The sequence below is a fragment of the Eleutherodactylus coqui genome, chromosome 6, assembly GCF_035609145.1.
Source record: "Eleutherodactylus coqui strain aEleCoq1 chromosome 6, aEleCoq1.hap1, whole genome shotgun sequence".
NCBI lineage: Eukaryota > Metazoa > Chordata > Amphibia > Anura > Eleutherodactylidae > Eleutherodactylus > Eleutherodactylus coqui.
Window position 1 is genome coordinate 239752746 of NC_089842.1, and position 15449 is coordinate 239768194.

The following is a 15449-nucleotide window of genomic DNA, read 5'->3' on the forward strand; positions in this document are numbered from 1 at the left end:
CTTGCACTGGGGTGTTTGGTAAAATTAGGCTCATAAGCTTGAAAAAAGAAGACCTTTAAATTAGTTTGATTTACACTGTCAAGAACTTCAGAAAATGTTATATTATTTTATCTATTTCTGTCCTCAAGAACAGCTAGTTTACTTACTTTGATTTTTCCTCAAGAACATAATGGGCGTCTATGAGACAATTGTGAGTGAAAGGGCTGTAGCATGCAAATGTCTGTATGCAGGCGCCATGTTATTTTACTAGTGCCACTTATCCCTGCTTGCTGCTGACTCCAATTTCGTGGTTGCAGGATGTCAGCAGTGCTTGCTATGCTTGTAATTGTAGCAGAGTTGAAAGCGTTATGAGGAGCTGCTAATTCCTTTTCTGCTGCTGAGCTAGCGAAGGAGGAAGGACAATGTGCTGTAAAGTAATCTGAGACCAGCTGTGGAGGGAGCTTGAACATTTTCCTCTTGGTCATGGTGAGAGAGTTGAGGGGTTTTAAAGTTCAACAATCATACCTGGACCACTGTGTAGTTGGTATGAAGGCACTCATGGAGCGGAGCTTACAGATGTGCGTCCAACCCAGTCTGCCTTCAGGCCATGCCCCATTTTTTCATTTAATATTAGGAACCTGTTGATGTTCTGGAAAAAATAAACCAGACTATTTCACAGCAGTTCATCTTACTGGGATTGTCTACTGACCCTAACCTACAAATTAACATTTTTCTTTATGCTGTTGATAATATATTTAATTAACATATCAGCAAATCTTCTGTTAATCATAGTTGTGTGCATCAATCCAACTCTACACAGCCCCATGTACTTTTTGTATACAACCTCTATATCACTGAATTTTGCTTCTCGGTCGCCATTGTTCCTCTTTTCCTAAAAAACACTTTAGCCAAATACATCCTTATTGGGATTTTTGACACAGATGTGTGTCTCTTTAACTGTGAAGGGAACAGAATGTTTAATACTTGCTGTCATGCCCTGCCATGATAGATTTGCCATTGTGGGATTATACTGTTCTAGCATCTATGGCCTTACTCAAAAAATATAGTAATTTGCCTAGTGAAACAGACAAGCAATGCCCATTCTTTATACAGCAGTAACTACAATGTTGAACACTTTTATATATGGTGTGAGAAACAATGATATAAAAAATACCCTTATCAATCAACTGAAGAAGAAGCAATGTTACTAAAACTAGTGCAACATTAAATATTTTCTGCCTTTGGGCCAGGCCTCCGCTGATTGTTAAAAGGCTAGGTGTCACCACCACTTTTGACTACATTCCATCTCACTGTTTCCTATTATACTGTGCTGGCTATCAAATACACTGGGATCCTGTGTAAAATGTAAAAAAAACCCTGTAAAACATTAAAAATGCAATGATTTGGAAATCTCATATAACCATATTTTATTTACAATAGAACATCGAATACATATCCAAAGTTCATAATGTGACATATTATCATTTCATTTAAATAAAAAAACTCATTTAGAATTTATTGACAACAACAAATCTTAAAAAAAAATTGGACAGGGTTAACAAATGGCTGAAAAAATACATGGTATTAATGAAAAGCAGCTGGAGAGTCAGTTTTCTAAGTCGCAAGACTGTGTATAAAAAAAGCAAGTTAGAGTGGCAGAGGCTCTCAGAAGCAAAGATGGTCAGACCTTCCTTTCTTCATTTCTTTCTTCCTTCTACCATCCCTACTTCTCTCTTCCCTTCCCAACCATTTCTTCTTTCTGTCCTTCTTATGTCTCTTCCCTATTTTTTAATACCTTTCCTTTCCTCCCTCCTTCACTTTTTCTTCCTTCCTACCTTCAACAATCAATTCTTTTTTTTCTTCCTTCCCTCTGTTCCTATTCTTTCCCACTTCTCTCCCTCCTCCCTCCAAACCACCTTTCCTTTTTACCTTTTGTCACTTTTTCCTTTATCCTTCTTTCCTCCCTCCCCTTTTCAGCCTTGCATACTCCCTCCCTCCTTCCATCCTTGCTTCTTTCATTCCTTCTTTCTTCCCCTCCTCAATCCCTTTATCCATCCATCCTGGCTGTTGCTTGAAAAACAGAGAATAAAAGAACTGCATAAAACTGACCCTGTTTTATCTATGATTTTAAATGTACAATTAAAAATATTAGTGACCTTTCTGTATGTCATTATGTTACATAAATCACAAATAAAATGTTAAATCACAAATTAGACCATCAGAGAATAAATAACGCTTTTCCCCAAGGTCTCAAAATGCATTGGAGAAATGACTTGGGGAAATCAAAGGTTTACAAAGGGGTTATTAAAAAAGAGTCATACAATATATAAGACGGTCTCCACATCATTTATGTTTTGTAAGACAGCCAAGATCTTACCCCACCCATATAGATTGCTCTGCTCAATGGCTTGTAAGTAGAATTGTCTTTTCTTCTAATTATTGTTTCATATAACAATAATATCGATTTTATTTTTTTACTTCCTGTTTTTAACCTTGCTGATTATTAGCAGTAAGACAATAACTCGTATTTACCGCTACCACAAAATGTTATTAAATATTAAGCACTGTACATTGGCTTATTGGTTAGCACAGTTGCTTTAGAGTCCTGGCTTGAATGCCAACCAAGGGCAACATCTGCATGGAGTTTGTATGTTCTCTCCTACAGACAACTTTGTATTTCTAGCCCCCACAAGGTCAGACCCTAATGTAAGTCCAGACAATCTGTCTACAGTGCTGTGGAAAATGTATGTGCTATAAGCATGAGCAAAACAAATTATTAGTATTTAGGAAATATAGGTCTTTTTTTCAATTTTTTGTTTTATTAGGGATTAGAGATGAGCGAGCACCAAAATGCTCGGGTGCTCGTTACTCGGGACGAACTTTTTGCAATGCTCGAGGGTTCGTTTCGAGTAACGAACCCCATTAAAGTCAATGGGTGACCCGAGCATTTTTGTATATCGCCGATGCTCGCTAAGATTTTCGTTTGTGAAAATCTGGGCAATTCAAGAAAGTGATGGGAACGACACAGCAACGGATAGGGCAGGCGAGGGGCTACATGTTGGGCTGCATCTCAAGTTCACAGGTCCCACTATTAAGCCACAATAGCGGCAAGAGTGGGACCCCCCCCCCCCCCCCGCACTGTCAGCATAAAGATCGTTCTCCTCTGCCACAGCTGTAACAGCTGTGGCAGAGAAGAACGATGTTTGCCCATTGAATTCAATGGAGCCAGCAATACAGCAGGTTCCACTGAAAGCAATGGGCTGCCGACGATCGCAGGATGAATTGTCAGGAAGGGCTTAAATATATAAGCCCTTCCCTGCAATTCATCCAGAAATGTGTTACAATAAAAATATATACCGGCGTATAAGGCGACGGGGCGTATAAGACGACCCCCAACTGTCACCTTATACGCCGGTAATACAGTGGAGCAAAGAATAAAAATCATTACTCACTTCTCCTATATTTTTATTGTAACACATTTCTGAATGAATTGCAGGGAAGGGCTTATATATTTAAGCCCTTTCCGAAAATTCATCCCGCAATTGCCGGCAGCCCATTGCTTTCAGTGGAACCTGCTGTATTGCCGGCTCCATGAAAATTCAATGGGCAAACATCGTTCTTCTCTGCCACAGCTGTTACAGCTGTGGCAGAGAAGAATGATTTGTCTTCTATATGTTCTCAATGGGGTCGGCACTGCTGCCGCCGGCCCCATTGAGCGCATATAGAGAAGAGAACAGGAATCGCAGATCGCACATAGGTGCGATCTGCGATTTCTATGGCCTAAGAAGGACCGTTGGGGTTCTTGAAGCCTAAAATAACTCCTAACGCTCTCCCTATAGCAGCTCCGGCATCAACAACACTTTCCCTGATCTCTGTCAGAATGCATCTGTGGCGAGCCGCGGGAGGGCAGATTTTAATACTCGGGTGACACCTGATCTCGCCAGCCACTCACTGCAGGGGGGTGGTATAGGGCTTGAGCGTTGCAGGGGGAAGTTGTAATGCCTTCCCTGTCTTTCTATTGGACAGAAAAGCGCGCAAATTTCTCAGGGAAGAAAATGAAAGTAACCTGAACACCGCGTGGTACTCGTCACGAGTAACGAGCATCTCGAACACCCTAATACTCGCACGAGTATCAAGCTCGGACGAGTATGCTCGCTCATCTCTATTAGGGATATAATGTAAAAAAGGTTTTAAAAAAGGTTTTTCTTTAAGATTTATAGTTCATTTTAAAAATTGGTATATTTGTAGGAAAAGAAAGTAAAAGAATGGGTTCCTTATTTTGTTTTGGATGTTTTCATATATAATTAGAATAGTCTTAGATTACAGAGCAGATTTGGCAGCACTTTAGGTTTGCATTGATGATATTTCTTAAATTTTTTAAATATTTTTATATTTCAGTCTGTATTTTTTTTTGCTGAGTATCTTTTACATGATCATCTACTACATTTTCTGAAAAAGTTTTTAAACTCATTTTCTTTGTTCCTGAAATATTGAAACCAACTGAATGTTATGGAACTAAACCTAACTGTTTCACCTAGGTTCATCTTGCTTGGGTTATCTACTGACCCTCAACTAAAAGTTATTTTCTTCCTCATTGTTTTGATAATGTATTTAATGACTATATCAGGAAACCTTGTGCTGATTATCGTTGTGAGGATCAATCCAGCTCTACACAGCCCTATGTACTTTTTTTTGACCAACCTCGCCATCATTGACATCTCCTTCTCCTCTTCCGTCGTTCCCGTCCTCCTGAGGAACACCCTAGCAAAAGACAAAAGTATTTCCTTTTTGGGTTGTGCTACACAGATGTATGTGTCCTTAGCTTTGGGTGCAACAGAATGCTTATTACTTGCCGTCATGGCCTATGATAGATTTGCCGCTATTTGTAAACCTTTGCATTATAACACCATAATGAATAAGACCTTGTGTTTTTACTTAGCTGTGGGATCATTGAGTGTTGAATTAATTGACTCAGGTGTGCAGGTGTTTCTCACATTTCAACTTTCATTCTGCAATTGTCTCAACATCAACAACTACTTTTGTGAGGTACCTGCTTTCATCCGAATGTCTTGTGGAGATACCTTTGTTCTTGAATTATATCAATACATCACTGTAGCAATTATTGTTATGTGTGCTTTCTTCTTGACTCTAATATCATATGCCCGTATTATCTCCAGTATTCTGAAGATTTCTTCATCACAAGGGAGGCAGAAATCCTTCTCCACGTGTACCTCTCATCTCACTGTCGTTTCCATTTACTACGGGACACTTTTGTTTGTGTATCTACAACCCCAGTCAAAAAAATATTGTCATTACTCTAATGAAACAGACATGGTCTTGCCAATTCTTTATACAGCAGTAACTCCAATGTTAAACCCATTTATATACAGTGTGAGGAACAAGGATGTGAAAAGCACCCTCATCAATCTACTGAAGAGGAAGCAATATTACTGAAACTAGTGCACCTAAAAATTCCCTGCCTTGGACTCAGATCTCCACAAATTGCTAGAAGGCTGGATAGTACTGCCATAAATTTAAGTGGTTATAATTCTTCTATCCTTACAATCAAATGTATTCAAAAAGTTCCTTCATTTAGGGATTTTGCCAGTATGCATGAGAATTAACTTGGAAAGAGGCCATACCCTTGTCTTACCTGCTCAAGTTTTGGCTATTCTTTAACCTCATTGGCATACCTACCAAGCATACCGTCTGAGACAGTTTTCAAAGTAAGACAAATATAAAACACAGGTTTATTTACTCTTTAGTATATGTAAGTAAAATAGTTAATTAACATATAGGCATTGAGATCACATGGGTAACAAAGATAAGCATCAATACGTCACCGGATATTGTAGCATCACTCCGCAATCGGGGGATCTCCAGGTACGATTGGTAGGAGGAATCCGAGAATACGCCAGTACGTCTACTGGCCACAAGATGAGTCCCGACTCCTCCCTGAAGATCACTGCTATTTATGCTGTTCTTACATTACGTGGCATATCTGCTTCTGCGCAGTTATGGGTATATACGTCATTCTAATATGGTTATTCAGGTTCTAGACATGCGTAGTAGATGATTGGCAACAAAATATATTGAATATTTTGTCCATGAAGTTATCGACATCTGTGTTGTATTATGAGTCATTCTTGCTGTAACATACCATATATGTTCAAAATATTCTGAATTGAACAAATGTTAGCAGAATATTCAGACGGGTCATTAGTTCATTGAAGTTCTGGTTAACTCATACGGCAACTAGTTATTTGATTACCTTAATTTCCCTGCCTCTGACACAATCATCCAGTTCAATCGTATCCCATACGTGTCACAATCGGTCCTTAATCATTCACTATTTGCCGTATGATACCATTAAAACTTTTGGTTTTCTACAGAATACCTTATATGCCATGAAACAATTCCATAGCGATAAAAGTATTACAACTATGGCCAATACCAAAACAGGATGTATTAGCCAATTAAGAGTGGTTTGTGCAGATGATGAATAACCCATAAAGATGTCATACCAATGGTGTGACGTGGCATCAGCAATAGCCGATCCCATCTTTACAATTTTGCCAGCTATTACAGTAGTACTTACAATATGCGTTGCCAAAGATCTATTAAGCAATTTAATATGTTGCTGTACTTCTTCTGTGTCTTCTAACAACTTTTTGAATTTGGTCAAATTTAGATCCCAATTTGACACATTTAAAGGCAGTGGTTGCCAATTGACAGCCACTGTCTTGTCTCGTTCAGGTAATAACACAAAGGTCTCATTTTCCCAAACAAGTGCAGATACGTTTCGCAAGCATCCTGAAAATGGGACAACCATCCCAGGTACAACAGGATGATTACTTGCCAAACATACCTCCTGTGGGGCTATTTCAACCATCATCTTAAAAGTGAGTGGCAGCACAGTCCATTCACATACATTGATCGTATTTTGTAATAAGCATGGTTCATAAACAGCCGATTGGACCTTGCATATGGTCCCTTCTAATGTATCATCACACAATGATAAATCATGAGTTCTATTTTGGTCATCAATGTAAATCCCGTTAAATCTGGGTACCCAGAAATGCATATCTTCTGGAACACCTATAAGTAAGGGGAGAACTACAAACTTACACATCACATTCTTTTTAGTAACATTGTATATGAATATGGTCCCTTTACATAATATATCATTGCAAACCATTTTCTGCGCCTCCAACTGTATCCAATCAGTCTCAGTTATAGTCTGATTGAACACGGTCCTCCACACCTGCTCATTGCCAGTCATGAGCATAGTTTGAAGTGTGTTCTTTTGTTGTTGCTGATAAATGGTCTGCAAGGTACATATTGACCAATTAACATAATTAGATATGTTAGAATTTATTTCATATGAAAACCTATTAGATGCATCTTGCAAATCAAGCATTATTGTGTCCACATCCGTTTGCATACTAAAGGGCTGCCATATAGTGGGCATCCAGTTAGCCTGCAATGTGAGCACATCTTTAATACCACTTCCCGCGTTATGCATTCGATTAGCTAAAGTCTCTATATCAAAACCATTAATAGTCCCAGAAAGCGCTCCGTAGCCTCCGAGTAAGGTATCATACCAAGCTCGACGGGAACGCTTGGTAGGACAAGTCCTTGAGGGTGGAAACTGCACGGAGGCTTGTATAACAGTCTTTTGAGCATCTCGTCCCACCAGGCGACAGGTGGATGGAACCCTTTTTATATGTCCAGGATCTATTTTAGAAGCATTAATGTTCACGAATACCAGGAACTGGCCCCACATGGCCCGATTCTCGATCTCCGTTGCATTCCCACACGTAATTACTTCTGTCTCATTTAAGGGAAATGAAAACTGCACTCCCGTATTTGTACAATTCTGAACATATTGTATCACCAGGGAGTAATTGAGATATGGCAACTCTTTTGGTCTCTGACAGCAGGACACTTTCACAAGTGACGTAATGTTTATTTGTCCCGTTGCCTTATGCAGTGCATATGAAGGACGGTAGGTCGAACTTATATGCGATAATGGATTTCCACTCCAGATAGTCCCATCAAAGGTAATATTCACGATATAACATTTCTGGTTGGCTTCACAAGTGAAGTTGTCTTGCTTCCTGGTTCGGGTTGAATTCCTCCAGCCCCACGAATAGTCATTCCTTCCGGTGTCATTGACGCGGATCCCTGGCGTCCACGCATCACCTACTGCGAACACCGAACACATGACGCCAAGGATTCCAAAAATGATTATGTGATTCTAGAGAAGGCAAGGAAACAAGCATTATTCCCGCAAATAGCACTTTTCTTGTGGGACATATTCCCATTTCTCTACTCCGGGTCGCATAATAAGCAAAGTTCGATCTTTCCCCACAGCAATAACCTCTGCCGGGGAGGGCGGTCCTTGGTGATTCTGAACCCATATTTTGGCCCCTACATTAGTAACATCAGTTGAGCCAAAACCTTTATCTCCTCTTACAGTAAGTTCAGTGGGGGCCGCCCCTTCTTCCACTTGTGTCAGATACACTGGTATCAATAGCAGCTGTGCCATGCGCTCCTTTTTCCCTATTATTAGAGGATCTGTTCCTAAATTTATCATGATTACTTTAATTTCCCCCTGATAATCTGCATCTATGACTCCCCCTAGGACTACTGCACTTCTCAGAGCAAAACTTGATCTAGTAGCTATCTGCCCGAAGTGATTCTCCGGGATCTTGCATCCTATCCCTGTGGGAATAGTACTCACCTTTCCCGGGGCTATCACCACCGTATCAAGAGCGTATAGATCCAACCCTGCAGCGGCAGGAGTGGCTCTATAAGGTGCCTGCGCATCTGGATTAATTTTCCAGTACAAGATTGTCTCTACCTTAGCTACATCTATACTGAGATTGGGTGTTAGCATGCGCATTAAGGGTGTCATAGAATCAGTGATGGGCCTGTTGTTGATAATCTGTAAAGCAGCAGTCAGATTATCTCTCCATTGACCATATTTGTCGGTCTCAGTGAGCTTCTTCAGGGTAGATTTTAATAACCCATTCATTCGTTCCACCAGGCCCGCGGCCTGTGGATAGTAGGGCATATGATATACCCATTCTATGTTGTTTTTACTGGCATACTCTTTTACCTGATTTCCGGTAAAATGTGAACCATTGTCTGTCTGGATCTGCAGGGGAGTCCCATAATACTGGGTAATAACTTCCAGAGTACGTAAAGTACTCCATTGTGTTGCTGTTTTACACGGGAATCCCACCATCAGACCTGAGAATGTATCTACTGCTGTACAAATATACTTACATCCTCTGCTCTCAGGGAGGGGCCCTACAAAATCCATCTGCCAAATCTGCGCTGGCAACTGGCCTCTCCCTATGTGTCCCATTACTGTATGAGGCACTTCTCGTTTTTGCACATGTTGACATACTGGACATTGCGCGATTACTTGTTTGATCATGTCCACCGTCAATGGGATACCTCTTTCTTGTGCCCACCTGTAAGTGGCCTTCTCTCCCAAGTGTCCACTTTTTTGGTGAGCCCAAAAAGCTGTACCTTGAAGCCATGCTTCCTTTTCCTTGTCAGGTTCTTGGACGGCAACAGAGATCGATGCTGCCGCATCTGCTTGAGAATTAAATAAACGTTCCAATGAGTCAAGAGGGACATGAGCATCAACATGAAACACAGTACTTTTAGTACTCCTAATGAATTCCTCTATGTCTTGCCAAAGCTCTTTCCCCCACAATTCCTTACCATGAATGTTCCAGTCGTTCTTCTTCCATCCCATGATCCAAGTGGCCAAACCATTGGCAACTGACCATGAGTCCGTATACAAATGACATTCTTGCCCTTGTTCCTGCTTCAGAGCTAAGAATACTGCACAAAGTTCTGCATATTGACTACTCTTACCTTCTCCTTCCATGACCAACGTCTTGTCTAATTTTGGATTAAAGGCTACACTTTTCCATCTACGTCTTCCACTGATATACTTGGCCGAACCATCCGTGAACCAAGTATGCTCTTTTTGGGAGTCTGTCAACTCAGAGTAAGGTATTCCCCACTTTACTGGGGATTCCTCCATTTGCGCTACTGGTGTAACCTGACCATCTGGAGGGATATCAGCTATCTTTTCATGCAGGGCAGCTATCCCCCCTTCACCTTTTTTCGCTCTTTCCGAGATGTACCATTTCCACTTAATGATACTCTGCTCCTGGGCATGTCCTATCCGATTGGACTTTGGATTAGATAATACCCAACTCATGATGGGTATTTGCGGCCTTAGAAGGACTATGTGTCCTGTCGTCAATTGTTCAGTATCCACCAGGGCCCAATAACATGCCAACAGCTGTTGCTCCAGTGGAGTGTATTTTTCTCCTGCATCTGGTAATTTCCGATTCCAGAAGCCTAGTGGCACTCTTTTGCCCCCTTGCTTCTGCCACAATGACCAGTTTGCATACATATGCTGAACTGATACATGACGTTCTATCTCACCATCTTGTAAAGGCCATAAATCTACAGCCTGTTGTATGGCTTCTTTTACTGCCTCAAATGCAACCTGTTGCTCCTCTCCCCACGTGAACTCGTACTTCTTGCGAGTCACCTTGTAAAGAGGAGCAAGAAGCTGCCCCAGATGCGGAATGTGTTGTCTCCAGAATCCAAACAATCCTATGTAGGATTGTGTTTCCTTCTTGTCTTTCGGAGTGGGAAAATTTAAGATTTTCTGCCTTGCCTTAGGGAGAATCTCCCTATGGCCCTTATTCCATTGAATTCCTAAGAATTTCACCGTCTGAGAGGGGCCCTGCACCTTGCTATCATTTATTTCCCATCCTTTTTCCCGCAAATGATGTAACAGTCTGTCCAATTGTTTCTTTACAGATTGTTCATCCGGTCCCTGAATCATTATATCATCGATATAATGTGAAAACTGCATTTCTGATGGTAAATCAAACTCATCCAAATGTTCTGCCACCGTCCGGTGACAGATGGTTGGACTATGTATCCAACCTTGTGGCAATCGAGTGAACGTATATTGACGTCCTTGCCACGTAAAGGCAAACTGATCTTGTGCCTTTTCTTCTATTGGAATTGTGAAGAACGCTTGTGCGATATCAATCACAGCGTACCATTGTCCACTGTGACTTTGGATCTGCTCCACAATTGTAATGGTGTCTGGGACAGCTGCCGTCAAGGGAGGTGTTTGTTTATTCAATTTCCTGTAATCGACAGTCATCCTCCAAGACCCATCACTCTTCTTCACAGGCCATACCGGATTGTTCCATGCTGTGGTTGCAGGCCTCACAACCCCAGCATCGACCAAATCCTTAATGGTTTCTCCTATTTCCTTGTGACCTCCAGGAATTCTGTATTGCTTCATAGCAACCAGTTTTCCTGCAGGAGGGATGTGTACGGGTGGCATTTTGACCTTTCCCACCGTAACTGGACAAGCTTTTATCCCTATTTTCCTTACGCCAAAGGCAAACTTACCATCTTCGAGGTGTAGTGTCAATCCTTTCAGAATATCTATGCCAATGATATATTCCGGAATAGGTACTACTAACACCGTGTATTTACGTAAGGGCAAATTGCCCAGTTTCAAAGTTACCTGTGTCTGTACTCCCTCAGTAACTTTTCCTCCCAATCCTGAAATATTAACTTTTGGACCTTTAAACTTTTTGGGATTTCCATAAATCAGAGTAGCCTCCGCCCCTGTATCTACTAAAGCTGGGACCCTTTGGACATTACCCCCTTTCCAATGTATGGCTAGCGGGACGTAGGGTCTGTCATCCCGCCTAACCCAGACAGGGGCTTGGCTTGCTACCTATGCGGAATCAGAATCTGATTCCTCCAGGAGCGGAGCAGATGGCTTCAAATGGTCCTGCACTTGGGTAGCTACCATTGCAGCCATCTCCTTCCATGGATAGATCTTTTGAAAGTCCTCCCATTCTAATTTCTTAGGTTCTAAATTAGTGACCTGCTTCTCTCTCTTTTTAGAAGCTTTTGGGGCCACTGAATCTTCCCTTTTATCCACCTTTTTGTTGGATAATACCTTCTGTTTATAAAGACGCCACAAATCACCTGTATCTTTTCCATCAATGGCGTCCTTGGAGACTCCAGCTTTCAGGAGAGCCTGAAACATATCTCTACGAGATACCCTTGGCACTCCTGAATCACCAGACCCCTGGGAACTAGGATTCCTAGACCTATCACGATCTGTTCGCTTTTCCTCTCTATCCCAGTTTCCCATATCTTGCAATTCCCGCATTCTAGCCACGACCGCAGACATTGGCTCATTAGTCATGGATAGAAGTAGGGTCATCATCACGGCTTTATAAGCCGGAGGTGCAGTCTTAATTAAACGATTTCTAACTCCTGCTGTCAGCCGAGTCTCCAAATAATCTTCCATATGCTCGATGATAATTAATGAGACCCTCATAGCTTCCTCCTTCAACCTTTCAATGCCATCCCTGATAGTGTACCAAGGTTTGTCATTGATTGGAATGTCTGCCTCTGTTGGGAATTTATTAAGAAACCCATTGGTTACTATATTAAACAGGGAAATAGCACTTTCTCCTTGATGATTAGGAAAATATTCTCTAAAATTTCTACTGATTACTGGATCTCTAGTTAGAGTAACAAATCTCATTGCATCTTTTGGATCCAACATTACCCCAGTCGCCCCATGCTCAAATAGACGGACCAACCATGGTATGTCAGATTCCCCAGGCCTTTGCCTAAATCTACTCAGTATATCATCAACTTCTGACTGAGAAAAATCCTCTAGGGTAAGCCTGGTGCGCCTATGTGGCACCAATTCTTCTTGCACCAACAGTCTCCCATCGGCATCGTACATATAGTTTCCCTGATCGTCATACCTGGGCAACCTTTGCCCATCATGACCTACGATAGGCTGGGTATCGGGTCCATATTCAGTAGTTTCCTTCCTTCTGCTAATGGGCTGGGCACGTTTTAAAGCAGGTGGATCAATTATTGGATTGGGTGGGTCTTCCCAATCCCCCTTATGCCAGTCCTCCTCCCCCGAAGAAGATGAGGAATCCCATAAGTCTCCATCCCACTTATCTGGGTCCCAGTTCACAGAAGCAGAAGCTATAGCTTTCGATACCTTTCGCTTATCAACTTTACCTTTACGCCCCTTATATTTATTCTGAGCAACTTTTACAACAGCCTTTTCTGCAATATTCTGGTAATGTTCTATTTTTTCCTTTATCAGCCTTTGGTTACATTCCAACACCACTCTCTTTCCTTCAGATTCTGCTAACTTTTGTTCCGTCTGATTAAGTTTTCTTATTAGTTGGGACTTCTTCTTATGGATATTCCTATAGGCTGAGGCCAATACCCAATTTCTCCTACCCAACTGAACTGCGTCACCTGCCTTGGCAGGGGTCTCCTCGAGTACCTTAACGACATCGAGGGGCTCTGAATCTTTTAGCTTACTATCCCATGATTCTGCAAGCCCACTATGCATCAACTCCTGAGCTAATATATCATAGGGACCCTCGGACCAGCCGGGGATGTCTATTTTCTGAACGATTTTAGTTTTATCTTTCTTGGTTCTTTTTCTAAACATATTGTTGTCTTATTGGCAAAATGCCAATTGGTGAAACTTTTTGCGCAGAGGTCCCCTTTACTGCGAGACACCACCCTGCAAATTGGCACCAATTTCCCAAGTCCTGTCTCAAAGTTACAGAACTCCGAAAGTTTTGGCAACGTGCCAATTTGGTGAAATTTTGCACAGAGGTCCCCCTTACGGCGAGGCACCACCCTGCAAACTGGCACCAATTTCCCAAGTCCTGTCTCAAAGTTACAGAACTCCGAAAGTTTTGGCAACGTGCCAATTTGGTGAAACTCTGCACAGAGTTCCCCTTTACAAAATTTTGGCAACGTGCCAATCTGGTGAAACTTTGCACAGAGGTCCCCCTTACGGCGAGGCACCACCCAGCAAACTGGCACCGATTTCCCGAGTCCTGTCTCAAAGTTACAGAACTCCGAAAATTTTGGCAACGTGCCAATTGGTGAAATTTTGCACAAAGGTCCCGCTTATTGCTAGACACAACCGTGCAAACTGGCACCAATCTCCCAAGTCCTGTCTCAAAGTTACAGAACTTATAAAATTTTGGCAGTATGCCAATGGGTTCAACAGGGACTACTTACTGCGACTATCAATGTGTATTTACTATTATTACTCTATCACCTATCAAAGCAAAGTTATAACCATTTGAACCCCTTGGCAATGGGCCAAAAATCTAATATGGCGACAGCAACCCCCCCGTGCACTGAGAAGCACTGTCACAATACCAAATTATACAGTAATATAACCTTACCAAAGACAACAATATCCTGCCAGACTACGCCAATTTATGTCTTACCTGCTCAAGTTTTGGCTATTCTTTAACCTCATTGGCATACCTACCAAGCATACCGTCTGAGACAGTTTTCAAAGTAAGACAAATATAAAACACAGGTTTATTTACTCTTTAGTATATGTAAGTAAAATAGTTAATTAACATATAGGCATTGAGATCACATGGGTAACAAAGATAAGCATCAATACGTCACCGGATATTGTAGCATCACTCCGCAATCGGGGGATCTCCAGGTACGATTGGTAGGAGGAATCCGAGAATACGCCAGTACGTCTACTGGCCACAAGATGAGTCCCGACTCCTCCCTGAAGATCACTGCTATTTATGCTGTTCTTACATTACGTGGCATATCTGCTTCTGCGCAGTTATGGGTATATACGTCATTCTAATATGGCTATTCAGGATCTAGACATGCGTAGTAGATGATTGGCAACAAAATATATTGAATATTTTGTCCATGAAGTTATCGACATCTGTGTTGTATTATGAGTCATTCTTGCTGTAACATACCATATATGTTCAAAATATTCTGAATTGAACAAATGTTAGCAGAATATTCAGACGGGTCATTAGTTCATTGAAGTTCTGGTTAACTCATACGGCAACTAGTTATTTGATTACCTTAATTTCCCTGCCTCTGACACAATCATCCAGTTCAATCGTATCCCATACGTGTCACAACCCTGACAGCAAGGAAATGCAAACCGGGAAATGCTAATCATTGCTGATTTGAGGTTGGCCACAACTGACTGCTAATAAGCTTTATATCCTGACAGTTTTTTCTCATGGCTTCATTATAGCAATGGAGTTTAATCTGGGCTCACAGGTGTATAGTAGCAGATATTTCAAGGGGTGTTGCCAAAATGAAAATTGTTCCACTATACACACATTTGGGTACACTTTTCTGACTGGTGTTGTGTCCAACTGCTGGGGATCCCACTGCTCCACTGTTTAAACACTCAACAATCTCCGGCACTCACATTGAAATGAATGGGGTGGCAGCAGACAAAAGCTAATGCTGCTCCACTTATGCAGGAAGCTTTGAGACTAGAGATGAGCGAGCACGCTCGGTAAAGTCAGCTACTCAGCGAGCATCACTCT

General features: G+C 41.6%; 2 protein-coding genes across 3 annotated transcripts; one reads left to right on the plus strand and one right to left on the minus strand.

The window, feature by feature from the left end:
- Positions 1 to 4488: 4488 nt before the first annotated feature.
- Positions 4489 to 5433, plus strand: LOC136571933 (olfactory receptor 5AR1-like). Its single transcript, XM_066572551.1, has one exon. It carries the CDS (start codon positions 4489 to 4491, stop codon positions 5431 to 5433), a length of 945 nt encoding a protein of 314 aa, XP_066428648.1.
- A 299-nt stretch (positions 5434 to 5732) lies between these two features.
- On the minus strand, positions 5733 to 15021 carry LOC136633433 (uncharacterized). Of its 2 annotated transcripts, none has more exons than XM_066609169.1 (2): positions 9465 to 9548; positions 5733 to 8239 (listed from the first exon to the last, which is right to left on the minus strand). In XM_066609169.1, the coding sequence occupies exons 1-2, from the start codon at positions 9531 to 9533 to the stop codon at positions 6329 to 6331; spliced, it is 1980 nt and encodes a 659-aa protein (XP_066465266.1). In that variant the 5' UTR covers positions 9534 to 9548; the 3' UTR covers positions 5733 to 6328. The 2 variants fall into 2 exon arrangements, with proteins under 2 accessions (XP_066465266.1, XP_066465267.1); XM_066609170.1 differs by lacking the exon at positions 9465 to 9548 and adding an exon at positions 14542 to 15021 and having other exon boundaries at positions 5734 to 8239.
- Positions 15022 to 15449: the final 428 nt, after the last annotated feature.